Source organism: Hypomesus transpacificus, unplaced genomic scaffold, assembly GCF_021917145.1.
Source record: "Hypomesus transpacificus isolate Combined female unplaced genomic scaffold, fHypTra1 scaffold_27, whole genome shotgun sequence".
NCBI lineage: Eukaryota > Metazoa > Chordata > Actinopteri > Osmeriformes > Osmeridae > Hypomesus > Hypomesus transpacificus.
Window position 1 is genome coordinate 3,458,965 of NW_025813796.1, and position 27,258 is coordinate 3,486,222.

At 39.0% G+C, this 27,258-nt stretch overlaps 3 protein-coding genes across 4 annotated transcripts in view; all 3 read left to right on the top strand.

Annotated features, from left to right (window-relative positions):
• Nucleotides 1–4,232, top strand: part of LOC124463143 (A disintegrin and metalloproteinase with thrombospondin motifs 19-like) — an 86,602-nt gene extending 82,370 nt beyond the window's left edge. Inside the window, exon 23 of one of the 2 annotated variants that reach the window (XM_047014903.1) lies at nt 2,677–4,232. In XM_047014903.1, the coding sequence (XP_046870859.1) occupies nt 2,677–2,828 (152 nt within the window). In that variant the 3' untranslated portion in view covers nt 2,829–4,232. Of the gene's footprint in view, nt 1–2,611 lie in introns of both variants that reach the window. The other variant, XM_047014904.1, reaches the window with a different exon arrangement.
• Nucleotides 4,233–6,447: 2,215 nt separating this feature from the next.
• Nucleotides 6,448–8,965, top strand: LOC124463058 (major intrinsically disordered NOTCH2-binding receptor 1-like homolog). Its single transcript, XM_047014746.1, has 3 exons — nt 6,448–6,808; nt 7,495–7,669; nt 8,771–8,965. Exons 1-3 carry the CDS (start codon nt 6,654–6,656, stop codon nt 8,963–8,965), a joined length of 525 nt encoding a protein of 174 aa, XP_046870702.1. The 5' UTR covers nt 6,448–6,653.
• An 8,964-nt stretch (nt 8,966–17,929) lies between these two features.
• Nucleotides 17,930–27,258, top strand: part of chsy3 (chondroitin sulfate synthase 3) — a 146,992-nt gene continuing 137,663 nt past the window's right edge. Inside the window, exons 1-2 of the mRNA XM_047014794.1 lie at nt 17,930–19,505; nt 21,020–21,303. Of these exons, the coding sequence (XP_046870750.1) occupies nt 18,899–19,505; nt 21,020–21,303 (891 nt within the window). The 5' untranslated portion in view covers nt 17,930–18,898. The remainder of the gene's footprint in view (nt 19,506–21,019; nt 21,304–27,258) is intronic.

The following is a 27,258-nucleotide window of genomic DNA, read 5'->3' on the forward strand; positions in this document are numbered from 1 at the left end:
GGAATCGGGCTAGTAATCTGAAGGTCGCCAGTTCGATTCTCGGCCGAGCCAAAATGATGTTGTGTCCTTGGGCAAGGCACTTAACCCTAATTGCCTCGGGGGATTGTCCCTGTACTTACTGTAAGTCGCTCTGGATAAGAGCGTCTGCTAAATGTAAATTCAATGGTACTGCTGCATGCATGTTTGTGGTGAGATTATCTAACTCTCGCACTCTGTCTTGAAATGCAGCAATGGGAAGACATGATTACAGCACAATTGACTAAACTAATTCAGATATAACTTTAAATTTATGATTTTATTACTTCACGGAAGATTTAGATAGTTACTTATATTTCGTTTTTTCATCTAAATCAACTTTATCTACAAATTGATTACCCATTGCCCTGTTTTAGCTGTAGGAATGTCTGCACATGGTTGCTGTTCCAGTAACAATTCTTTAGACTCAATATGATCACTACTCTCCGGTAGTATCTACCAGTGACTACAAATTGGACCCAAGCCTGTTCTGGCTTATTATGTCTATTAGGTCCATCATTTGTTTCTAACAGCAGACTGTCCGACATGAGTTGTGCTTGGTAGTTTCTCCAAAAGGCCCTTCCACCAAAAAGCATTTGGATTAATTTGGAGTCAGTTCTTAAGCCATTAATTGCCCAGTGACGATGAGGAAAGTCTGGGATAGAGAAAAACCAAAGTGGAGATGGCCTCTCCGATCCAGAATGTGCCGAGGATGACTTCATGAAATAAATATGATGTGCAGAATGTGTAGAATTATGAGTTTGCCTTATGCTGCCTTTTCAGCAGCCTGCCAGACACATACATGTCACCACACCTTGGTGACCTCTGTTGACCCCAAAAAACAAACTGGTTTTCAACTGGTGTCCCCTCATCTACTGACACCTTATGAGCCTGGACCGTTTTACTATAGAAGGTGTCATTCTGACAATTAAGTCTTCTGGAAAGACGAGGCACTGTTTATCATGAGCCACAGCTGCAGAACAGCTATTGCAGCTGCTGAGCCAAGCCAGGGCCGTGGCCAATGCGGTTACAGTTATGATGTTTATGATTAGCGTACGATGGCTCACACTCCCTGCTTTTTTTTTTCCTTCAGACATTGAGATGCAGCTGTAGGGATGAAGGAAGGGAGGGGTGGGTGTCTATGGTACAAATCAGGGCAACCTGCCCCTTAACTACCCTCCACCCCCCTGCACCTAAACCATGTACAGCTGGCTGTGATAAGCTTCTGTAGGAATCTGGAAAGTATGAATTGAGTGTGTGTGTGTGCATACTGTAATTATTACTGAAATGCAATTTCAGTAATAATGCAAATGCAATACTGTATACTTGAACACGCACACTACAAGACCTGCATGTGTAGTACAATACAATCCATAGGATACTTTTTCAGATCCTTACCTAGTCCTTGGATGGGGGTCACGGATGAGTATTTCTACACACACTTGGATCCGACAGTTTAAATTCCCATGAAGCTAGAAAGATGTCTCAGACACTCAAGCAGAGGTACAAAGAGGTGTGAGTTGTTTTACTGTTGGTTGCCATGGTGCTTTTTGCTAATCCTCACATCAGAGTGTTGTGTTGGATCATGTCTGCCTTGGTTGAGTCTTCACGCCGTCTTGGGTTAAAAAAAAAAACAAGCAGTATGCATTCGGAAAGCGGCAGGCCTAAATCGTTAATCTACCCTCTCTTGATAAAGAACTGACGGAGCGGACAAGAAACAGAAACCATGTTGGTGGTCCCAAAGCATCTCATTCGTAAAGAGTGATGTTTGCAACTCCCTGTGTCATTACAGGCCTGCTCACTTCAATAAGTGTGTCAGCACACTGGCCAAGCTTGAAGATAAGTTGATTCAGGCCGCTGCCAACCAAAGCAGAATGGACACAATACAATGCTGTTAGTGAAAGAGAGTGTGTTGTTGAGAGCATCACTGATTCTCTCTTTTCGTCAGTGGAGGATTTCACAACTGAAAGAGTCCTTGTGACCTCTCATGACCTTTAGAAGCATGTTCATTTTTCTTAGGTTAATGTACTGGGGATGCAAGAACTGAAAAGAAATGTGGAGACCAATTGAATTTGAGAAAGAAGGAGAGACAGACTAAAAGACACTTTTATTTCTTATTTATTTTTCTCTCTCTCTTCTAATCATATACTGAAATATTGAATGTCAAAGCTCAAATTTATGATGGATAAACATAAGTAAGATGGTGTATTTACATTTACATGTATGCATTTAGCAGACGCTTTTATCAAAAGCGACTTCCAAGAGAGAAGGTATTTGAAATTGTTTTTATAGATTTTAGTTTTGTTGCACTGTTTTAGTTTGCTTGTCTGATCTGAGTTCTGATCTACAGAATTCAAAACATTAACAGACTTTTAGAAGAAGTAAACTCTTGTACACAGAAGTATACAGTGCCCAAGTTAAATTAGTTTAACACTGCCATCTGGTGGTGGTAAGCACAATAACTGTACAGAGTCCAGTACAACCTGCTAAAATACTATCAAAGTTCCAACCTTTATTAACAATATGAAACAGACAACTATGAAAACCATTGAAATGTATTAATTTAACAAACATTTGGATATGTCCTTTATTACAGAAAAGTACAAACAACAATTCATGAAATCAACCTAAACCTACCATCCCTATCATTCCATACTGTAGCTGCCCTGACTTTCAAATGTTTACGGGACCAGTGGCCAGTTTACTGCAAAGTCATCCGTGAGAAGAACCTGTGTCAGGACATGCGCTGGTACCAACGCTGCTGTGAAACCTGCCGGGACTTTTATGCACAGAAGCTGCAGCCAAAAAGTTGACATTCTCTTCCTCCCCTCTTCTAGGGAGCATACTGTTCATGATTCCTTTTAATGTCAATGAACATATGCACTTATTCCAACACACAGAACAGTCTGAACAAGTCTCACCTAACCAGCACCACGCTACTGGCATTGTATATTTTTCCTCATTATATTATGTTCTAGGTCCTTTGACCATACAGAAACAATCAGCTATGTTTTGCTTGTACAAGTCTACCAAGTCAAAAGTTCTATTATTCTTCTGTTATGATTTTTTATGCTAATGGAGCTAATTGTTTTTATACTTTTCTACAATTTTCTATAATGCTGTACTTATTTCCACAGTCGTTATTTCTTTAGCCTACACAATGCAAGTAAAGTCTAATTACACCCTTAAATTTCTATATTAAAAGTTAGGAGCAATTCAAAGGTGGTTGTTTAAATTTAGCAAACAAAACAGCAAAGCCATTGTACTGTACAATTAGGTCACACAAAAATGTATGACAACATATGTGACAAATTTCCAAAAATCATGAGGACATACAATCCAGAGTTAACCGTTCTGGATTTCGTCCATAGATTAATGCTATACAATTCATTTTAAATGCGCTTCCATCTAGATTATAGCTGTGTAGAAAATGTAGCTACTAGAAAACAATGTAGGGAAAAAACATGACTTTATTACTATTCCCACCATCTTGCACCAAACAAGATGTTTTGTTTTGTGATATTAAGAGTAGTTAGCATGTAGGCATTTGACAACCTTGTTTTGAATTTGTGGATACAATGCCTTTAAAGAGGATTATCAAGGGAAATAATCCCCAATTGGATGTCAAACAATTACAGAGATTAAAGAGATAAAGGGACATAACATTTTCGTTTTGTGAGCTAAACCTAAACCTAGAACCCAAGATTTTGAGCATTTCCATACAGGGCAGTGTGGCTTAAGGTATTCAAACTCATGAACACAATATGGCCAAATATTCTGATCTAAGTTTTTTAACAATCCTAGATGCTCCACCAGTGCAAGAGGACAATCTGCTGTACATCGTTATTCACAAATTAACAATTTTTACAGTTTTGAAAGTGCTATTCCACACTCCTCTACTTGAATATAGATATGATACACTGTACACGTTTACACTGAAGTACTGCTGCACTGGCATGGGTTCCAATGAACCTTCAGTTTGGACATCACATGTTGCAAAATTACTGCTTGGTTTATGTCTTCTGTTATTGGCTGAGAAGAAGTTGTGGATGAGTGTATCTGAGTGATATGAAATGATTATAGGATTTTTTTAGAGACAAAGCAACTTTGAACTGAAGTTCCTCCTATGTATGTAGCATATTTTCTTCCCCTTCATGCAGTTGTCTTGGAGAATAAACTCCCAGCATATGTTTCTATCAAAAAATAAAGATGAATTCACCTTGGTTTGTTTTTTGTGGTTTCCATGGTAAAACTTGATAACAAAGGACTGAGTTGGTTGCCCATTAGGTGTTATTATGTAACAACATTTTTCAATGCAATTTATGTAATTGTTCCAAGATACTTCAAGTTCAAGTCTTTTATTTGTCAGGTACACAGAACAACACAAGGTCAAACTGGGCACTGAAATTCTTAAGACAAGACAACGCAAGCACCTGGCATAACATAAAGTATAAGTACACAGAACATAATTTACATCTATGCTGAGCTTAAATAAAAGTGAGACTTCCTAAATATACAGATAGCAATAAATAATCGACTATACTAACCCCAATACTAAAACTTCCTAAATTACAGATAACAATAAATAGTACACTATACTAATCCTAAATGCACATAAAACCTGTTACAACCCTATAACCTATTCTAACCTAGATGGAGAACAGTACAATAGTGCAAAATTGCAGGTCAGTGACTATGTCAATGACCATACAGGAGCCTGATGGCGAAGTACAGTGAGGTACAGTAGTGCAATGTTACTGATAGTGCAACCAGTACTGTAAGTGTCAGTGTATACGTGACTAGTGTGCAGTGAATCAAGGTCCATTTCAGTGTCCATTCAAAAGCCTGATGGCCCTTGGGAAGAAACTGTTGTCCAGTCTGTGTGTGCGCGACCGGATGCTGCGGTAACGCCTGCCAGAAGGCAACGGGGTAAAGAGACTGAAGGATGGTTGGTAACAGTCTCTTTGAATCCTCCCAGCTTTCCTGAGGCAACGTGTGTGGTAGGTGTCCTGTAGGGCTGGGAGCTTCCTGCCGATAATGAACTCAGCAGAACGGACCACACTTTGTAGGGCCTTGCGGTCCCTGTCTGTGCAGCTCCCATACCACACTGTAATGCAATCAGTCAGAATGCTCTCTATAGTGCATCTGTAAAAGTTAGTGAGGATGAGGATGTGAGTCCATACCAAACTTCTTCAGTCTCAGGAAGAAGAGGCGTTTACGGGCCGCTTTTACCACCTTGTCTGTGTGAACAGACCAGGTGAGGTCGTTGCTGATGTTCACCCCGAGGAACTTGAAGCAGCTGACCTTCTCCACTTCAGATCCGTTGATGAGTAGGGGTGCATGCTCCTCCTGCCGCCTCCTATAGTCCACAATCATCTCCTTGGTCTTGTTGATGTTAAGAGAGAGGTTATTGTCCTGGCACCATGATGTCAGGGTGTCAACCTCCTCTCTATAGGCTGACTCGTCAATGTCAGGGATGAGGCCCACGATGGTTGTGTCATCAGCAAACTTAACAAGGAGGTTGGAGCTGTGCGTTGCCGCACAGTCCTGAGTGAACAAGAAGAACAGGAGAGGGCTGGGCACACAGCCCTGGGGGGTGCCTGTGTTGGTGGTCAGTACGGATGAGGTGCATTCACCAATTCTCACCACCTGTGGCCTCCCCGTCGGAAGTGGAAGATCCACTTGCAGAGGGAGGTGCTTAGTCCCAGGTCCACAAGCTTGGAGACCAGTCGGGAGGGGATGATGGTGTTGAATGCTGAGCTATAGCGTGTGTAGATAGTATAGATACTTGAACAAGATCAATCATTGCATTAATATAGCTAAATGGATTCATCCACAAAATCAGAAAGCTAGCTCTGGCTAAAGAAATATGTAAATATAGCACAAACAAGTCTAATTTGACAGTAAGTCAAACATTAAAGTTCACATGAAATGCTGTTTTTGGAGGCTTTTGTATAGGCCTTAGTGGTCCCCTAATACTGTATCTGAAGTCTCTTTCCCAAAATTCAGCCTTGGTGCAGAATTATAGCCGCTACGAGTAGTCCCACAATGAGCTTTCCTCAGAACGCGCTGTTTCTGTGTCTGTAGCTTGAAATGCTAATGAGGAGGAGAGAGGTGGCACCATGCGCTAATGTTTACAGTGGATGAATGGCTCGTAGACCCGTTGCTGTAAGATGCCTCGAATTTGCCCATTCTCATCTGATAACCCTGGTTTGCAGACCTGCACACTCAGTCATTTCAATGCGCGCTATAACACAGACTTCATATTGTAAAGATATTGCCATAACTCTACGATACATATTGTAAAGATTTTGTATTGTGATATATTGTTCCACGATATATTGTTATACCCCTAGTAAATTAACTATAATTAACATAGTTACATACCAGTAGGCACTACACTTGTATAACCCAATACACTGATGACTCAGACTTACGTATACCTTACTCGAGCTAACTCCTCTTTTACTCTTTTGGTTCTGCAAGTCTCAACATTAGAGGTGAATGAGGTCAGCTTGGGTTACACACACACCTGCAAGAGACACCTGCTCATAAATAATTACCCAGCTGATGGATGCTCACAGAATTGCGTGGATGTGTGTGTTGGCACTAGCTTGCTTGCTAGTGACGGAAGAAAGATGGACATTTCGGTTCTTCCCAACAACAATCACCCAGAGAAGTTCCTTCAGCTGGACGTGGGGATGTTGCCCTTTACACATGGGATGTTTCAGGTTGAGGCAGCCATGACGGGGCAGAGGCACTGGCACAATAGGGTCTATTCACAGGTAGGTGGGTTGGAAACCTGGGAGAGGAATGGAAGTTGATATTGTGATAGGCCCTTGGGAGAGGACTAGCAGCTAGTAGGTGACTTGGGCTTCAAACATAATAGGCTTCAAACATAACACAACAGCCATGTTCATTCCTTTGACACATTTAGAAACTATTGGGTTTCCCATCTGATTAATGTTAATGTTTAGAGAACATGGTATCATTGCATCATTGTTAGGTATACTGTCAGCAAGTGAAGATCAACTAAAGAATGTATGTAGGTCAATGTTAAATGTCTGGGAAATTATTACGTTTCTCATTGAAGATACACAGAGAAATAGGACTTGAGACTGCATACTCTGTTTTGCTGTCTCTCGGTGGTTCATTATAAAATGTATAAAGGAAAAGGCTAAATATTTTTGGGGTCTGGTTTACAAAATGTGGTTTAAAAAGTAATGACTCTGATTGCTCCCAAGAAGACAATATCCTCTGTAATTGAACATTCTAATGGAGGACAATACAACTGCATACTGCACAAGTTTAAAGTTGTAGCCAAGTAAATCTCCACTCTCTAACTATAGCACCCTTATTTGTTTTCTTATTCCATCTTCAACAGAGGGGTCGAGAGGGTTTGAGTGACCTGCGAAGGGTCCATGTTGAGAGAAGATCTTCCCCCTCTCCAGATGGTAGTCCTGTTGTTTTTATGGACAGGTACCTGGAAAAGCACATCACCCCAGTTACCTTCAAAACCAACATTAAGAGGAATCCACTATACATGGACATCCGGACTGTAGACTCGGGGGAAACCCAAAAGTCCAAACCCTCCTGGACAATACAGGAGTATGACAGACACTCTATCCATGCCAACCTAGCAGACTACATGAAGGTGATGTTTACCTTTTCAAGATAATGTGGATTGATGGATGGGTGTGTGGGTCAATAAATAGAAGATTTTAGAAGAAAGCTGAGGTGTAGACAACGCCAGGATTAGGAACACAGTCAGACTTTTATATTAGTAGAGGTAAAAGTGAAAAAATAACATTAGCTGGGTTTTAATTTGTCGATGGCTCTTTCGTTGAATAGCACTTTTTTTGTAGTGTGTGGGTGTTGAGCCATGATATATATATTATATATATATATATATATATATAATATATATATTTTGCCTGAAATGGAACAGTGTAGGAATCTCAGTAACATTGATGCTGGCCTACATAAGAACATTGATGCTGGCCTACATTAGGCCTGGAACTCAAATTTCTATATCCATAACCTATTACCTAGCCTGGCTGCCAGCCCAACTTCTCCCCGCCCACAAAATAATTTGTTCGGGAAGTTGGGTCTGGAGGGTCTCGTATTGGGGACAACTACAGAAAAACAGAATCGGGACGGACCAATGAAATTGTCAGGGTTTTATACAGTGATGGACAGATGATCAACAGTAACGTAATCAACAATGTCACAAAAGAGCGCTTGGGTTGAATTCGTTTTCAACAAACAACATATTACGTTGCTCTGATTGGTTGTAGATCTATCCAATTGAGCGAAGAGGCATTTGTTTTACGACTTCGGTTGACACACGCCCCGTAGTCACAGCCCAACGGAGAGTTTTCAGACTCATATTCTGACTAGAATTATGAGTATGACAACGTTAGGCTACCAATTACCTATATGTGAAGAGCTGATCTATGCACTTTTTAGTAACATAGCAACAAGGGTCTCTGAGTTTACAGTGTAAGCCTACATCCAATATGATTCATCATGAATGACATTAACTCATCAGAGTTTTGATAATTAATCATAATTCTGAAAGGATGTTTGAGCAGCTATATCATTTACGCATATGCAACATTACTACAGCAGGAGATCAACAATGCCATGAATTGAAGTTATCGCTGACTCTACTGATTTTATGAGCTTGTTATGTGACACACTAAATGTGACATTAGATCCTTATGTCTGTGTTTTTACTTAGCAGGAAGAAGAGAAGACTCCAAAAGATCTTGACTTCTGGCTAGAGGATCTATACACGCCCGGATATGATTCCTTACTCAAGAAGAAGGAGGCAGAACAAAAACGAAAAAAGATGTGCAAAGTAGTTAGCTGGATTATTCTGTCAATCTGTGTGATCATTGTTATCATCACAGTCCCAATTGTGATCTCAAAGAGAAATAATAACTAATGTGCAAAATCTGCCAAGGTACAGTAAAATGCATCCCAAAAGTAAAATTTGTTAAAAGCAATAGCCATATGCATACTCTCAGACCTATAAACAATAAGACAATAACTAATTAGCATATGGCCTATATTAGTATTCAGAATAAACCCTGTCCATCTGCAATCCCTAGACCAGAACCCATTCTGTTGGTAGATCGTTAAATAGGTCATTCCAATCCAGTTCCCCAAGATTGACACATAGACAGACAGGTCTCTACTATGCTGTAGCATCATATTGGAAGTTGTATGAGGGGTGGCCAACTGTTTAGTTTGCTCTTTTTCAACTAATTTGCTCTTTTTCAAACATTAGAGTGAAAATTATGTCATGGTCTTCTCATTTTTAAATAAAGATTTAAACAATTTTGTACATTTAGAATGTGTATTTAATGTTTTTAAGTACATCACAAGTTTAGAATATTACCAATACTGGCCGGGTTTCCCAGATTCGTTAAGAAGCTCTTAACGCTAAGAGCGTCTTAAGAACGTAGAACGTTGTCAAACGTGTCATTTCAAAATGTACACAGATGGAGAAATTTAAAGTTTGATTGTGTCATATTTGTAACGTGTTTTCACAAAGAAGTAACCGTCGAACGTTCTTAAGACGCTCTTACAGTGCGTTCACACTGCAGCGACGCGAATCGCTTGCCATCGCTTATGGAGGACCAAACCTGCCAAAATCAAAAATAAATGAATAAATAAATAAATGTATAAATAAATGTACTTATACGTAAAAAAATGTAAATATATAAAAATAAATGTATGAACCAATATTAATTACGTATTTATTTATTTACATGGCCATTTATTTCTGTATTTATTTATTTTTGTATTTATTTATTTCTGTGTACATTTATTTCTGTATTTATTTATTTATGTGTACATTTATTTCTGTATTTCCTTGTCCTTAAGCTAATGAGGTAAGCTGTCAATCAATGTATGTCACGGTGTCACCTTAACCCCATTGGTTGATTGGTATCAGAGTGCGAAGATGGACTTTCCATGCCTGGGGTTGCTATGAATACCTTAGTAAACAAAAGACTGCACACACGCAACAGATAGCCAGAGATTTGATAGTTTTGGCTAGCTAACCTTGCTAAAAAAGTGCTAGTCAAGATGTTTTACTTTTTTGCGTTGAGGCTCTGGATACCAATTTGTACCATTTATGCAGAGTCATAAAAAGAAAGAGTTGCATCAATTGATTGGCTTTACGTTCATGGTACTGCACTGTAGGATAGTTAGAACTAGAGCGAGCTAGCATGAGTTTCAAAAACAGCAGCATCGTCGTTGTGGAACAGTTGTACTGCATTGTATGAAGGAGCTGTGCCAAGGTAAGAATGTGTAAGTTCTTGGCTCATTTTCTGGCATCTAGTACATTTAATATTTCAGTATCTTAAAGTGCCGAGATTTTTTGATGCTAGCTAGAAATGTAGAAGCCAGAACGTAGCAAAAACAATGTGCTACGAAGTGAGTGATGACCTGTTTATGTAATGTTAAGTGTAGCTTGCTAATTTAGTGCACTATTTATGTTTATTGAGAAACTAATGCCTACAAACAAGTTTGTGTGAGAGGAAAGCTGTATTTAATAATTAATTCATAAAGGTGGTCGCTTATTTGCACCAAAGTCTGGTAGTTAGTACGGTAAGAAATTGGATTATATTATACAGTATCAAGGAACCATCAAAGAACAGAGTACAACATGGTTAATCTATTCATAGGGAGGACAAACCCGTTTGAGCGTTTTTCCTGAAATACGTTTTTATTAGTTATTCCTGGTGAAATTATGGAATTAAATGACATATTTACGATATTAAAATACGTGTGCACAATAATATCAACAATATTTGCTAAATGTAGACGTTTTTAAAGGTTTTGAATTTTACCTCGAAGCTACTTCCGTTAATCAGCAGTTTGTGAAAAAGAGGCTAGTTTTACAACAGCGACTTTGGATGTAAACTACTTTAACATGTTAGCTGATTAGCCAATATGAGTGAGATATGTATACAGTTACATTAACAAACCTCTTGCTTGTGAAGTATTTTGTCTTAAATACGAAGGGAACACATCACATTAACAATTCTAAAATGCTTGACACGCCAAATGTTGTCTTTTTTTGACAAGCGTCCCTGAAGCTCAGATTCCGAGTCGAGTTCCATGAAGCGTTGCAGTGAATGGTTGCAGGCACTCATCGGACTTAAACTCAAATAACTCAAATGTCCCAACTGGAAAAATGTTGCGGTTTCACAGTCCTGTAGAGGACATTTTTCTGAACAGATTGACATCAAGTTAAGGTTGTGGCATTAAAGTTCAGGTTAGTAGCCAAGGGTGTAAAGACCACTCGGCTAATTACAGACGTCTTAAACTGTTAAAACGCCAGTGCCACATTCGGGACGGTATTCACACAGGCATTGGATCAATCCTAGTTTTCGGGCCTACTAGCTCGAATGTTTTTAGATGTTTATCTGCTACAAATGAATGAGTTGTCTAAAAAATGAGTTGGAACAAAATACCACTATTAAGTGTGCCCTTTGCGCCCCTCCCCCCACCTGTCTGGGCCAGGCTGCTGCTGTAAGTTGCTAGCCAACCTTTACTGAGGGGACTGTTTGAACGCGCTGGAATAAAAAAATGTTCATCTTTATGTATATTTGAGACCACAGATTCGTAGATGTACGTTTCCACTATATGTTAACCGATTTTAAGGGCGATCGGATTAAATGAGCGAAAACAAGGCACATCTGTCCATATTTTGTTAGTGAAGCAGGGAGAGGAATGCTCGTGGCAAGCTAACTGGCTGGGTAGAGCGATAGGGAGTTTGTTAGCACTCAAAATGTAGCTCTTAAACAGGGGCACTCCTAGGACATAAGCTCGATTATAAAAAATCCCCCAGCTGGGAAATGTTCGCGGTTTTCACAGTCCTGTAGAGGAGACCTTCATGAACACAATGACATCAAATTGAGGCTGTGGCATTGAAGTTCAGGTTAGTAGGCAATGGCTCAAAGTGCTCTCAGCCATTTACAGACCTCTTAAAATGGGAAAACCTTTGTGCCACATACGGGATGGTATTCACACAGGGATTGGCTCTAATTTGAGTGACAGGTTGATTCACCAATTGAAAAACTCATCTGGGAATTTTGATTTTTGTAAGGGGAGTGCCGAGATTTTACTGTCGCCGTTTGGCTTCCTAAACAGCAGTAGAATTACAAGTTTTTCTAAACCGCGTCGCGTACAGCATTACAGTGAGCTACACTGGTTTAAAACTACAGGTATATAAGGACAATTGTACCCATGAATTGTTTACTAGTAATATAATGTCATAATAAATCATAAAAGGTTCATCGATATGTGAGGCATGTTTATTATTTTAACGATCGAAAACGGATGTATCACAGACCGCTATCGTATATGTCGTTAAACAGAGGCTAATTACGCTAACGACTCAGTCATCAAACGAAAATTGACTACTGTTTTCGAAAGTAAATGTACTGATAATATCAGCGTACATCGTACTGTACATTAAATATCACAATTGTGTTTTTTATCACAATGTTAAATGAGGAGTAAGTTCAGTTTGGCATTTGTTGACGCTTGGAACTCTCCGTTGTGATTACATTGAGAGCAGAACGTTTGTCCTCCCTACTATTCATAAAGTGAATGTTTACTATGCAAACTATGAGTTAGAAACCATTGTAACATTCAGTCCATCATGAGTTAGAGACCATTGTAACATCCAGTCCATCATGTGATTATCATTACAGCTTACTGTCTGTTTATGTGTGTGTGTGTGTTGTGGTTATGGCCCTTGCAGTCTGGCATTGCTACTGAGGTTGATGTGAGCTGAAAAGGAGGCCCAGTGCCTTGGAGGTGGATGTCAGACCACTGGACGAACGAGCGCTGGATGGGAGACCACTAGTTGAAGGAGCGCTGGATGGGAGAACACTGGATGAGAGAGAGCTGGAAGGGGGACCACTGGATGAGGGAAAATGTGATGGAGTGGGCTGTCTTATATTTGAACCACAGTATTTTTGTCATTACTATGCTTTTAATTGTGGTCGTTATTGAGTTATATTGAGTTTGCTCCTGTTGACTTTAGCAAACCACCTCTTTCTCTCACTATCAGCTGGGAAGCTGTAGCCTACATCACGACTCCCTATTTGGAGCATGCAATACATCCAAGATGCTTGGTGCAAGACCAAGACAGCGCAGTGTAGACAAAAGTGTTACCTTTATTGTGACACTCTTTTCATAGCAGAGACTAAAATAACGTGTACATATTTGAATAGTCATGTTGACTATCATAGTTGTACTGTAGCCTTTCACAACCAAGTCCTTGAGGTTTAATCATTGTGCACTACACATGCTTAAAATGTTATTAAACTGTTTCCTATTTCTATCATTACATGGTCATAATCACCTTGTGTGCTGTCAGTTATTGATGATTCAATAAAAAGGAATAAGTAGGGCAAGATTAAATAAAGATGCAGAACATACTACTTGTTTGTAAGTTACATTTAATGACAACACATGAAGGGTATGAAGAGATTCTTAAATTGGAGTACAGCTCTGGTTGCATCTATATGGCTGTTGATTTGCCTGATAGACTTGCTGTTGATAATGACAAAAATGCAGAACACGCCACTACAAATGCACTCCATAAACTATGACTAAATTGTGTCGGTCAAACTGCAGAGTATTACAGTATAACTATGCTAACCTGCTAGGGAAGTTTACCGGCTACCTGCCTAATGTTACAACATTGGATTAAAATTATTAGAGCTACGTTTTACTCATTTACACGAGTTCCTTAGTTTAACCCGTATGACAGATCGTTGCTAGCTAGAGCTAAATTCATCTGAATTTGTGGTTGCCGTGTACGCGATAAGTAGGCTACACTTCAAAATATCCACATATCATCTGACCAGATATCAATAGTTTGATCAGCTGCCTTTAGTAGCTCCAATATCCGTCTGGACATGTTTACTGTGACTTTACGTCTCTAATCTATCTGGTCTTGCTATGGCATTGGCATGATGCTTGGCTGAACGTCCTGCCCTGATCCCGCCCTGATCCCGCCCCTATCCCGCCCCCTAATTAGCTTAAGGATGAAGAAATACAGAAATAAATGTACACAGAAATAAATAAATACAGAAATAAATACAGACAGAAATAAATCTATCAATAAATATATTGCATACATAGAAATAATTTTACAATTATTTTACTATAGTCTTTTGTTTTCTACATAATTTATTTCTGTCTGTATTTATTTCTGTATTTATTTATTTCTGTGTACATTTATTTCTGTATTTCTTCATCCTTAAGCTAATTAGGGGGCGGGATAGGGGCGGGATCAGGGCGGGATCAGGGCAGGACGTTCAGCCAAGCATCATGCCATAGCAAGACCAGATAGATTAGAGACGTAAAGTCACAGTAAACATGTCCAGACGGATATTGGAGCTACTAAAGGCAGCTGATCAAACTATTGATATCTGGTCAGATGATATGTGGATATTTTGAAGTGTAGCCTACTTATCGCGTACACGGCAACCACAAATTCAGATGAATTTAGCTCTAGCTAGCAACGATCTGTCATACGGGTTAAACTAAGGAACTCGTGTAAATGAGTAAAACGTAGCTCTAATAATTTTAATCCAATGTTGTAACATTAGGCAGGTAGCCGGTAAACTTCCCTAGCAGGTTAGCATAGTTATACTGTAATACTCTGCAGTTTGACCGACACAATTTAGTCATAGTTTATGGAGTGCATTTGTAGTGGCGTGTTCTGCATTTTTGTCATTATCAACAGCAAGTCTATCAGGCAAATCAACAGCCATATAGATGCAACCAGAGCTGTACTCCAATTTAAGAATCTCTTCATACCCTTCATGTGTTGTCATTAAATGTAACTTACAAACAAGTAGTATGTTCTGCATCTTTATTTAATCTTGCCCTACTTATTCCTTTTTATTGAATCATCAATAACTGACAGCACACAAGGTGATTATGACCATGTAATGATAGAAATAGGAAACAGTTTAATAACATTTTAAGCATGTGTAGTGCACAATGATTAAACCTCAAGGACTTGGTTGTGAAAGGCTACAGTACAACTATGATAGTCAACATGACTATTCAAATATGTACACGTTATTTTAGTCTCTGCTATGAAAAGAGTGTCACAATAAAGGTAACACTTTTGTCTACACTGCGCTGTCTTGGTCTTGCACCAAGCATCTTGGATGTATTGCATGCTCCAAATAGGGAGTCGTGATGTAGGCTACAGCTTCCCAGCTGATAGTGAGAGAAAGAGGTGGTTTGCTAAAGTCAACAGGAGCAAACTCAATATAACTCAATAACGACCACAATTAAAAGCATAGTAATGACAAAAATACTGTGGTTCAAATATAAGACAGCCCACTCCATCACATTTTCCCTCATCCAGTGGTCCCCCTTCCAGCTCTCTCTCATCCAGTGTTCTCCCATCCAGCGCTCCTTCAACTAGTGGTCTCCCATCCAGCGCTCGTTCGTCCAGTGGTCTGACATCCACCTCCAAGGCACTGGGCCTCCTTTTCAGCTCACATCAACCTCAGTAGCAATGCCAGACTGCAAGGGCCATAACCACAACACACACACACACATAAACAGACAGTAAGCTGTAATGATAATCACATGATGGACTGGATGTTACAATGGTCTCTAACTCATGATGGACTGAATGTTACAATGGTTTCTAACTCATAGTTTGCTTAGTAAACATTCACTTTATGAATAGATTAACCATGTTGTACTCTGTTCTTTGATGGTTCCTTGATACTGTATAATATAATCCAATTTCTTACCGTACTAACTACCAGACTTTGGTGCAAATAAGCGACCACCTTTATGAATTAATTATTAAATACAGCTTTCCTCTCACACAAACTTGTTTGTAGGCATTAGTTTCTCAATAAACATAAATAGTGCACTAAATTAGCAAGCTACACTTAACATTACATAAACAGGTCATCACTCACTTCGTAGCACATTGTTTTTGCTACGTTCTGGCTTCTACATTTCTAGCTAGCATCAAAAAATCTCGGCACTTTAAGATACTGAAATATTAAATGTACTAGATGCCAGAAAATGAGCCAAGAACTTACACATTCTTACCTTGGCACAGCTCCTTCATACAATGCAGTACAACTGTTCCACAACGACGATGCTGCTGTGTTTGAAACTCATGCTAGCTCGCTCTAGTTCTAACTATCCTACAGTGCAGTACCATGAACGTAAAGCCAATCAATTGATGCAACTCTTTCTTTTTATGACTCTGCATGCAGCTAAATGGTACAAATTGGTATCCAGAGCCTCAACGCAAAAAAGTAAAACATCTTGACTAGCACTTTTTTAGCAAGGTTAGCTAGCCAAAACTATCAAATCTCTGGCTATCTGTTGCGTGTGTGCAGTCTTTTGTTTACTAAGGTATTCATAGCAACCCCAGGCATGGAAAGTCCATCTTCGCACTCTGATACCAATCAACCAATGGGGTTAAGGTGACACCGTGACATACATTGATTGACAGCTTACCTCATTAGCTTAAGGACAAGGAAATACAGAAATAAATGTACACATAAATAAATAAATACAGAAATAAATGTACACAGAAATAAATAAATACAAAAATAAATAAATACAGAAATAAATGGCCATGTAAATAAATAAATACGTAATTAATATTTTTTCATACATTTATTTTTATATATTTACATTTTTTTATGTATAAGTACATTTATTTATACATTTATTTATTTATTCATTTATTTTTGATTTTGGCAGGTTTGGTCCTCCATAATCGCTTGCCTTCCCACAGTTTCAAACAGATACATGTAGAATGTAGTTCTCTAAAGTCACTATTGTAGTTGTCATGGCCAAGTGTGCAGACTTGGGTTTACGTAGTTGCAACATCGATCAATTACAACTTGTATACAACATACAAAACTGTTTAATAGACATACACGTTGACATGTGTAAAAAACGTTTTCCCAGTCCTGTAAGATACATAGCTGTATTTGTACAGAGATATTAATTAAAAAAAAACAATGCATGGCGCAAGGTTTGCCGAAGTTGTGGGTGCTTGTACTTTCAAATTCAGTTTAGTCACATTACGTAACTTCGTTCTGTGGTAACTAGCTAGCTAGCCCGGCTGGAACTCCCTATCGTATCGACAGATTAGTAGAGACTGAGGAATATATTAAAACGTTTTTTACACATGTCAACGTGTATGTCTATTAAACAGTTTTGTATGTTGTATACAAGTTGTATTTGATCGATGTTGCAACTACGTAAACCCAAGTCTGCACACTTGGCCATGACAACTACAATAGTGACTTTAGAGAACTACATTCTACATGTATCTGTTTGAAACTGTGGGAAGGCAAGCGATGGCAAGCGATTCGCGTCGCTGCAGTGTGAACGCACTGTTAGTGTTAAGAGCTTCTTAAAGACTCTGGGAAACCCGGCAACTTTCAGTTTACGTCCACCGTAAATTTTTTATAAGACTTCCCAGTTTCACCCACTAGAGGGTGACACAATACATAGGAGTGGGAATAGTATGGAAAGCGCTTAATATGATAGCTAGAGCCATGTTTGGCCATTTGTAGGCTATTTGTCTTGAAAAACGCCCACGTACACACTTTATAGGTATACGTGTTCAGAACAACCATTGAGTCAACAAGGCAATATCAATTAATTGAAAAGAAAACGGTAAAATATACCTCTTCACCACAAACCAAATAATATACAGATTTGTACAGCATGTCCAATCCATGCAACGGTTACTTCTTCGTGAAAACACGTTACAAATATGACACAATCAAACTTTTAAATTTCTACATCTGTGTACATTTTGAAATGACACGTTTGACAACAAAAACTGTTTTGCTGGAATCCTATTAGCACTGTAGATGCAGATCAAAGGAAAATACAGTCGACAGAATGTGCCTTTATCTGTTGCATCATCCAACTCTATCTACCAATTAAATGAATAGCCACAAAGACTTATTTCATTACTAGATTGATATTACTTCTAAATTTAAGAGAATGCAACAGTGTTTCAAGGGATGTTGCATCTTACTTTCCATTATGGGTCCCCCTCGGACGTCACGCAGAGAAGAGGAACAGCTCGCTTTCTGACTCGCTCCGCCCTCTGCCTGCCCTGCAAGAAGAATCTCCGGTTATTTCTTCCAGCAATGAATATGCAAACGAACACTGATTGCCTGTTTCCCAAACGCTGGGAAAGTAAAGAGGGACGGTGGATTTTAAACTAATTTCCCTGGACGTCCGTTTGTAAACAAGATGGCGAGTCAGGGGCGGATAAACTGCTGTGGCAGGGTTTCTACATAGGACTCGGTGTATATCCAGAATCGTCTTTGTGATAATTTTTTTTGACAGTGGCAACACATAAACGCGTGTTGCCTGCATGCACAAGTTTACTTTCTGTAATTGCATAGGCAACTCTATGGAACAATGTATCAGCTGCAAAGTAACCTAATGAGTTTTGGATACGTCGTGGAATATCTTTCGGACTGCACGACAACTTCATCCGTCGCTTTGGACATTTGGATTTTGCAGAAAGACACTGTACCTGGTCAGTTGACAGTGTCTCAGAAGAGCAATTTAACCGCCTATCGAGACCAGTAGATTATAAACGGATAGAAGGCATGTTAGGTATATTTTGAAGATGTTATCTTTGGGTTTGAGCTATATAGGCTACTCAAACCTTAAGGTAAAAGTCAACTAGTGCACTTTGCTGATGTATAGTAACTTAATGGCAACTGCGCAACAAAAAACATTATCCCGTGCCTATTTTTCAAATGATATAACGCTAATTTACTCCGTAGTTAAACTATAGCCAATTTGTTCCACCATGGCTGTTAGGTCCAGAAGACCGTGGATGAGCGTAATTGTGGGGGTTTTCCTTGGATTTACGGCAGCGTCTTGGCTTATTGTCCCTAGAGTGGTGGAAATTAGTGCCAAGCGAAAAAAATCGTCAATGTGCTCTTACAACAGCAATACTGCTATTGGTAAAGTACCCGAGATCCTTGGAAGCACCGCAAGTAATGCGTTACTTAAAAACCAGGATAGCCCTATGTCAAGCCAAGAGGGCAGTGAAGAAGAGGAGGAGAGCGTCTACAAGGCTGCCAATGGTAGCGGGGACGGCGGTGGACCTATATCCCGACCTAAGCATTTTCTTTACGTAGGTGTAATGACAGCCAAGAAGTACCTGGATTCGCGCGCTGTGGCCGCTCACAGGACGTGGACGCGTTCCATCCCCGGGAAGGTTGAGTTCTTCTCAAGCGAGAGTTCGGAATCAGTCCCCATGCCCATGCCCATTCCAGTGGTGTCGTTGACGGGTGTAGATGACTCATATCCACCACAGAAGAAATCATTTATGATGTTGAAGTACATGCACGACCATTATCTGGATAAATACGAGTGGTTCATGAGAGCAGACGATGACGTCTACATACGAGGTGAATGCCCTTATCGGCCTGTCCTCAAATCTTACATAGGCCTGCTTAACATTGTTTTGGGACTTTTTAAGTACTGTGAGAGTTCTATTCTATCTATGTTTCCAACTAGACAGTATTACGTTTGTTACAACTAGTACTAGTACTTACACTTTTTATATGTCAAGTATTCCAATAGCTTATCGTTTCCTTGCTGGAACGCAAGCCTGAGTGATGTCTCGCAAGAGAATGTTGGCCTACAGTCATGTTTTATTGATGTTTAAGCCTCATTGCATCATTCAGTCTATTGGAAGTTTATTTATAGTAAATGTCGTTTTGAATCCGACTGTCATCATTGGGCTACTGTTAATGGGTAAAGTTAGTCAAGGAGAACAAAACAAACCACTGTTGAAGTGTTATAATTATTGACTTTGCTGCAGTCTTGTTGTATGAAGGAGCAGTTGAAAGCGTGTCACTTTAGGCTTTATACGGTAGAAACTATACAAGTCTACATACAATACTTTACAATATTTGGGTCACCTTGTGAATACCATACACTCAGATTTAAGTTAGTCTTTCAGAGTGGGTTAACGTTTCACAGTGACAGATCCTTTAAATGAATACCACCAAGAGCAGCAATTAAACAATGGTGAGAGACTGCAGTCCAGTTTGTGCATGTTACTGAATCTGCCATGTTAGGGACTTGAGCTGCATTTTGACTTTGAACAGAAAGAGTCTCATTAACATATATCACAATGCATGACAAAATGTAATGTATCCTATTATATACAATAAACATTGGTTTTAATATTAGCAAGTGTACTGCAAGCATTAGTCTTACATATCATATAATTGAAACAATAATTGAAGCACATTCTTATTCAATCTTAATGATACATATTATTTTCATAATACATTTACATTTAGTCATTTAGCAGACGCTCTTATCCAGAGCGACTTACAGTAAGTACAGGGACATTCTCCCTGAGGCAAGTAGGATGAAGTGCCTTTCCCAAGGACACAACGTCATGTGCACCGGCCGGGAATCGAACTGGCAACCTTCAGATTACTAGCCCGACGCTCTACCCGCTCGGCCATCTGACATCCCTGATAATAGATATGATGCTGTATTTATTGTTTTAGTTTTGTATCATACTTTCAAATAATGGGTACATGCGTTTTCTGAGAGTGCTTTTTTGTGTAAATGTAGTAATCAAAGGGACAAGACAGTGTGAAGTTTAGTATAGTATGGTGAACCTGAGTGTGCTTGGGGGTATGGACAGAGATGTCAGAGAGGAGCATTTGAAAATAGGACAATACTGAGTTATGTAGCGTCTTAATGGAGCTTGACATGGTTGGAGTCTGAATTCCGAACACATCACTTTAAATGTAACTTAAATATACAACCATTGCTTTACACCAGTATGTCACAAATAAAACAGACAACTTGTATTCATTTTATACAACATGTTTAGCACTTTCCAGTTTCCTATTACCTCAGATACTTATCCTTCTTTGTGCTTTTCCCATTTCCCCAGGTGAAAAGCTGGAGGCCTTCCTGAGGTCACTGAACAGCAGCAAGCCCCTATACCTTGGCCAGACAGGTCTAGGAACTGCAGAGGAGCTGGGAAAACTAGCACTAGAGCCTGGAGAGAACTTCTGTATGGGGGGTCCCGGCATGATCTTTAGCAGGGAGGTGCTGCGGCGGATGGTGCCCCACATAGAGACCTGTCTCAAGGAGATGTACACCACCCATGAAGATGTGGAAGTAGGCCGCTGTGTGCGGCGCTTCGGAGGGACGCAGTGCGTCTGGTCCTATGAGGTATGACCATTTCATTTTTGGGTGTGGGCATTTGTACAAAGGTATCTAGTCCCAAAAACTAATGTTATTTCCTTGATGCTTTATATAGTAAATATAAAAAATGTGTCCTTGTGTCCAGGGCGGATGTTATACATTGGCTAACAGGGCTTAGCCCTCCCTTACAACAGATTGTTTAAACTTTTGGTGGCACCTAGAGCAGCAAAACCAAATAGTCACACAAAAAAATCAAAAGGGTCTTATTTTTTCCAGCCCAAATTCATCAGCTACCATCTATTTACCACTTCATTGTGTGTATGACAGGTTTTGAGGCACGCCCCCTTGATTTGTCGCCCATTTGGGCTAAATTCATTCAGCCCACACAGGCCATTTACTTTTTGACCAATGACAGTGGATGTATAGAGAGTACAGTTAGGTGCTGGTGGCTACTGTGTGTGATAGAGTGGGGAACATGATCGTTAAAATGGCTGGCTTGAGATGAATTTATTACTTTCTCATCTGTTTTCTGTGGAAGAGAAATTACAAGTAAAGCGACTTGAGAAACACTGTCTAAACGTTCAAATTACACAAAAATACAAACAACAAAATTGTACGTTTTGTGTAAGTTTGTTTGAAAGAAAGGATTGGCTAACAGCAAGTGTAGCGAAGAATTTGCTTTTCTGTTGCTTTAATTTTGTATCTTGGATGTAATTATGCATTTGCTGCAGCGTGAACTATTGACGAATGTAGCCTATAGTAGCCTCCACCTTTTTTAGCCCACCCAGCCAATATCACCACCAGCCATCATTGCTTGTGTCATTGTTCAAAGACAAGATAGTCAAAATTCTTAACCACTAGTGCAAAGTGCCCATGATGCAGTCGGTGATTGAGATGCCAGTGAAACACACAACAGATTTTCTTGAACTATAGGTAGTGCACAGTGCCTGTGATCAAATTGGTGGCACACACACAATAGAAAACCAATTTACATATAAATCAACATGACAATTGATAATGTAGGCGATAGCAGACAATTGGGGGCTACATTCATTTACAAGAATGTACAAAAGCATTGGCGTTCTGTTCATAAGAATTTGTAATTGCTTTTATGATATGCATAAATGACTAGAGGATGTGGAGGTTGAAAAGTAGTTTTAAGAATTTCAATTGTGATCTGAGAAATGTAGGTACAAAAGCAACTGTGAAAAACTGCAGCTGCATCACTTAAAGATGATGGATTCGATTAAAGTGGGCCTCTTTATTAGAAATTAGTCATGAGTACACAACATTGTGTAGGACCCACACACACATATGCTTATGATTAAGCGTCCACCTGATGAAATTCACCCTCTGCATTTTTCAATCCTGTTGTCCTTTCCTCCAAGGGCAGCCAGGAGCAGTGGGCAGTAATATCAACAGCACCAGGGTGCCAGGTCCAAGTGCTTACCCATGTCTTAGCCGGGGGATATAGCATTTCTTTTGTTTTGGGGTTATTATCGGAAGAATCCCATGTTTGCACGGGGAAAACATGCGGATCATAAGTATAATCTAATCTATCTGTTTCTATTTATAATTCCAGGAATCACTATGTGTCCCGATATCTTCTTTCATTGACTGTATCACAGGCACTGTGCACTAGTATATTCAGATGATCAGAAAAAGGGTGTGTGTATGTGGAATTGTTTGACAAGGATAGTAAACTAAGGAAAAATTCACTAGTGGGGACATTTTCTTGGCCCTCACAAGGTCAACTGTTATTTCGAGGGCAGAGTTTTTTGCAAACTTTATAATCTGCCTACCCCATTTAAATAATATCGTCCACGTACCCCCATCTAATATAGTCATATGATAGATATGGTACAATACAGTTTTTTTCAGTCGCTAACAAGCATTTGTCCAAACAGTTGTCACATTTTCAAAACTCTAAACACAATTAGCACAGCATCAGTCTTTTTAGGCCATACAATTCACATATTTCATGTCTTTTTCACACAATATGCAGTCAGTGAACACATTTCTACAACGCTTACATTTTCTTAACAGACAAGCTATACCTCCCAACAAAATGATGGATTGTTTGTGTAGTATTTACGAATGTTAACACACAACATCCCACAATAGCAAAAACAATTATCCAAACCTTAGATACAGTATTAAAACATCTGCTTCTGCAATGATTTTAGTTCAAAAACAACATATCTCAGCTAAAAATTAAAAAAAAGACAATTGAAAAATGGACACACAGCTGATTTATGTTGGGTAAAGTGGGCCAACCACAGCTGATTCCAGTCTAGCTTAGACTCAGTGGCAGGGGTTATTTCCTTCAATTACTATAAAAGAAGGACTTTGAAGAGTGATGTTTTTGGAAACAGAAACAGAAAAATACAAACACTGTAATGTTTGGACGAGGAAGAGCAAGGGGCCCAGGGAGATTCGAGCAGGCCCAGTGAGAGATGGAGGGAGAGGTGCAGAAGCAGTGAGAGATGCAGAAGGAGGTGCAGGTGCAGTGAGAGGAGCAGGGCTGGGGAGAAGAGCAGGCCCAAGGAGAGGGCAAGGTAGAGGTGTAAGAATGCATGGTGGTGGCATTCCAAGAGCTGCAAGAACAGTAGTCAGTGATGAACTTCGTACCACTATCATTGGCTATGTAATCAACCACGGTCTTTCACTAAGAGAGGCTGGTGAAAGAGTGAAACCCAAGTTGAGGCGGTCAACTGTTGCCTCCCTTATACGCATCTTTCAACAAACCAATATTTTGTTCACTGTAAGCATTACTGTAAAACTTTTTCTGTTCTATTTCTGTATACTGTGTTTCTACTGTACTTCCGTTAGTAAACAGTAAGAAACATTTTTTTTTGTTGCTTTTTACTGAAATGTGTTTGAATGTGAACATTATTGTATATGTGGACATACAGTTCCCAACCAAGAAATTTAGTGTAAAAGGTGGATTGCATGTTTTGCATGCAAATACCTGAAACATAAGTCTATGCAGTTTTTATAATGTCAGCAATAGCCAGTATTTTGAAATCTGGTGCACTTTGATTGACTGCATGTACCTTGTGAAGGGAAAACAAGTGTTATCCTTTGACAGAATAATTTCATTTTTAGTCAGATTTCCAGTGTTTTGGTAAAGTCAGTGTGTGCAGAGAAACATGTGTTCTGTCTTGAAATGGAGAGTTAGTATATATTTAACAAAATTTGTTTTTGAGAAGAAAATTATCCATTTGGCCAATTGTGTTTTGTAGGTGTCAGTCTGTGTTAAGAGTTTAGAAAAAGTATCCGAAGTATGGGTAAGCGCTTCTTAGCAATTGAAAAAAACTGTAATATGATACAAACAATGACCTAACTATGAAATGACCAAACTTGAAACAAAAAACAATGTAAAAACTATTCAGCTTTTACAATAGCACATGGCGGCTCGTAAAATAATCATTTACGTAATCTGCGGTGAGGGAGTCGGGCTAGTAATCAGGATTCCCCGCCGTGCCAAATGACGTTGTGTCCTTGGGCAAGGCACTTCACCCTACTTGCCTCGGGGGGAATGTCCCTGTACTTACTGTAAGTTGCTCTGGATAAGAGCGTCTGCTAAATGACTAAATGTAAATAGTGTTTTCTATTACAAAATATCAACCCCATTCTAAATTGGCAATACCTTACATGCTGCTATTGGTGGCTAGGTTGAAACTGGCCAAGTTAATTTTGTAACAACATAAAAAGATGTTAGTGCCAAGTGCTGGTAACAATTTACAATAACGATTTACATGAACTATATTTTACTTAAATTAATTATTAGCTTGCAAGGTGGAATCCTAAAAGGCTTAGCTGTTTAGTGCCAGAGGGGGGAATTATATGTTCTTGTGATACGGCATTACTCATAACATTCAGTATCAATGAAACCTTGACTCTGATAACTGACTCATACTGGATCAGTTATGACATATCTACAGTATGTATGAATGTATCATACTGTGTAGTTGCTTAGAGTTGTGCTTGACGGCACATAATTATTTTGTGCAATTACAGAAAGTTATAACTCATAATTAAATTTTCAATACATGTTGATTGTAGTCTTACATTGCTTAAATGTAAAGCGTTACCCAGGTACCTACCAATGAACATACACATTATCTGTAGAGTTGTAACAGTGTTTCACATTTCATTTTATTATGTCACCTGCAAGGATGGTGTGAAAAGACATTTCCTTCACACAATTCTCGTGCATAATGTAACTCAAAGTTTACTGTTGTCCAAGTAAGTTTCGACCAAAAATCTATTCTAGATTAAATGGAAATTTGAAGACAAAGGTGGCAAATAGATTTTACATATCCTTTGTATTCTTACAGTCAATAGTTCAAGTTTAACCAAATTAGATAATCAAGATCAAACTGGATTTTCAGTTAAGAATGTACTTTATTATTATTTGTTTGTAAATGTAGGAATAAATGCTATCTTGCCACAATAACGGCTTCAATCATCTACCAGGCCAAAACCATGTGCCTGTGAGTGAATTCAATCAAACCTGTATTGTGGAAATTTGAGCTGCAGAAAAATGTTTTACGTCTTGATTTTAGATGGAGCATACATTACACGCAGTATGATGCTTTGATTGAATGAAGCCAAGAGGGTTTTCATCCAACAAATCAAATTCTGGATGACAAAGATGTAAATTAGGAGCACACATATGGCCCTTCATAGAATCATCTTTGCCTGTCGAGTGCAGTATATCAGCTTTATCTAATATTTGATCAATATAGTCGGATGGGAATTGCAATGTAATCAATACATCTTATATCCCTCATTATTGTCTTTAATAGGGTTTATACCGAACTTTAAATAAATCTGTCCTGAAAACCATGTTCCCTTGCCATTTGAAATGAGATTATACGCTTGCAATGTGATTACAGTCAGCAATGATATTCTACCAGCTGAGCAATATCATCTGTTTGTGGCGCAAGTTCCATGAATTGCAGGTCATGTGACCTCAGAGTAGACTTCAACAGCAATACTGTTACCCCTGTCAAGGATGTAATAAACAGGAGAGCTTATTCACTCAATTATTTCACATTTCATGTGGCTGATATACTTTGCATTCCAAGTATAGCAAAATTGGTTTTCCTTCCAGTGTAGCAATCTTTTAACCTCTGACAAGCAGTATGACAACTTCTCACAGCGGCGTAGACATCACATTAACTTCCCTTGTATATGGCTTAATGTACTTTATCAGGATCAAGTTGTATTTTAAAGCACAGTGGGCAGAATCTCTCATCACCCAGTGGCCTTACATGTCATATGTTAGCTTTAAATATGTGACTTCATAAATGCATTGACTTTCTGTTAACCTATTCTTGAATAGTGTCCATTAGGGACACTAATGGACACTATGGACGGTATGAACGTGGACAGTATGAACGGTATAGAAATACAGGTATGAATTTGGCCTACACTATGGATTTTGACTATACCGTGCTAGAGCGTTCCAGAAATCGACTATATTGTGACATTATCCGTTATCGTCCATGCTTCAAATTACACCGTGATTTAATTTTTAGGCCATACCGCCCAGCTCTAGTGTCCATCAGACATGCAAACTATGGGTAATTAACAAGATGAACAACATACAACAGTTAAAATGGGCTGTGTGCCTTTGATAAACTGGATATATTACATTTTAACACATTCTATTAAGAGGTTTATATTTTGTAAAGCTTTTCCAAAGCTAAATGTCTAATATGTTTATGTGATGGTGTGTGACATGGGGCAAGACATGAACATCCATTTTGTTATACCGTTTAACTTTAAGGCTTTTTAAAGCTTGACATTATTGTTCAGAATGATTATGAATTTGTTAACAATGGGAACACAACCAAAGAATAATACCTTAATCACATGTTAAACCTGGGATAGACCAATCCTGAGTATTACACTGTAGTCAACTCTTATATACCAACTATCCAACATGATCTTCCATGCCAAGTCTGCATT

Excerpts from the sequence above, each read along its gene's own strand:
- LOC124463058 (XM_047014746.1), top strand. The coding sequence starts at position 6,654 with ATGGACATTTCGGTTCTTCCCAACAACAATCACCCAGAGAAGTTCCTT. Across the intron at positions 6,809-7,494 it reads GTCTATTCACAGGTAGGTGG|GTACCTGGAAAAGCACATCA; the intron begins GTTGGAAACCTG and ends TTTTATGGACAG. Across the intron at positions 7,670-8,770 it reads ACCTAGCAGACTACATGAAG|AAGACTCCAAAAGATCTTGA; the intron begins GTGATGTTTACC and ends CAGGAAGAAGAG.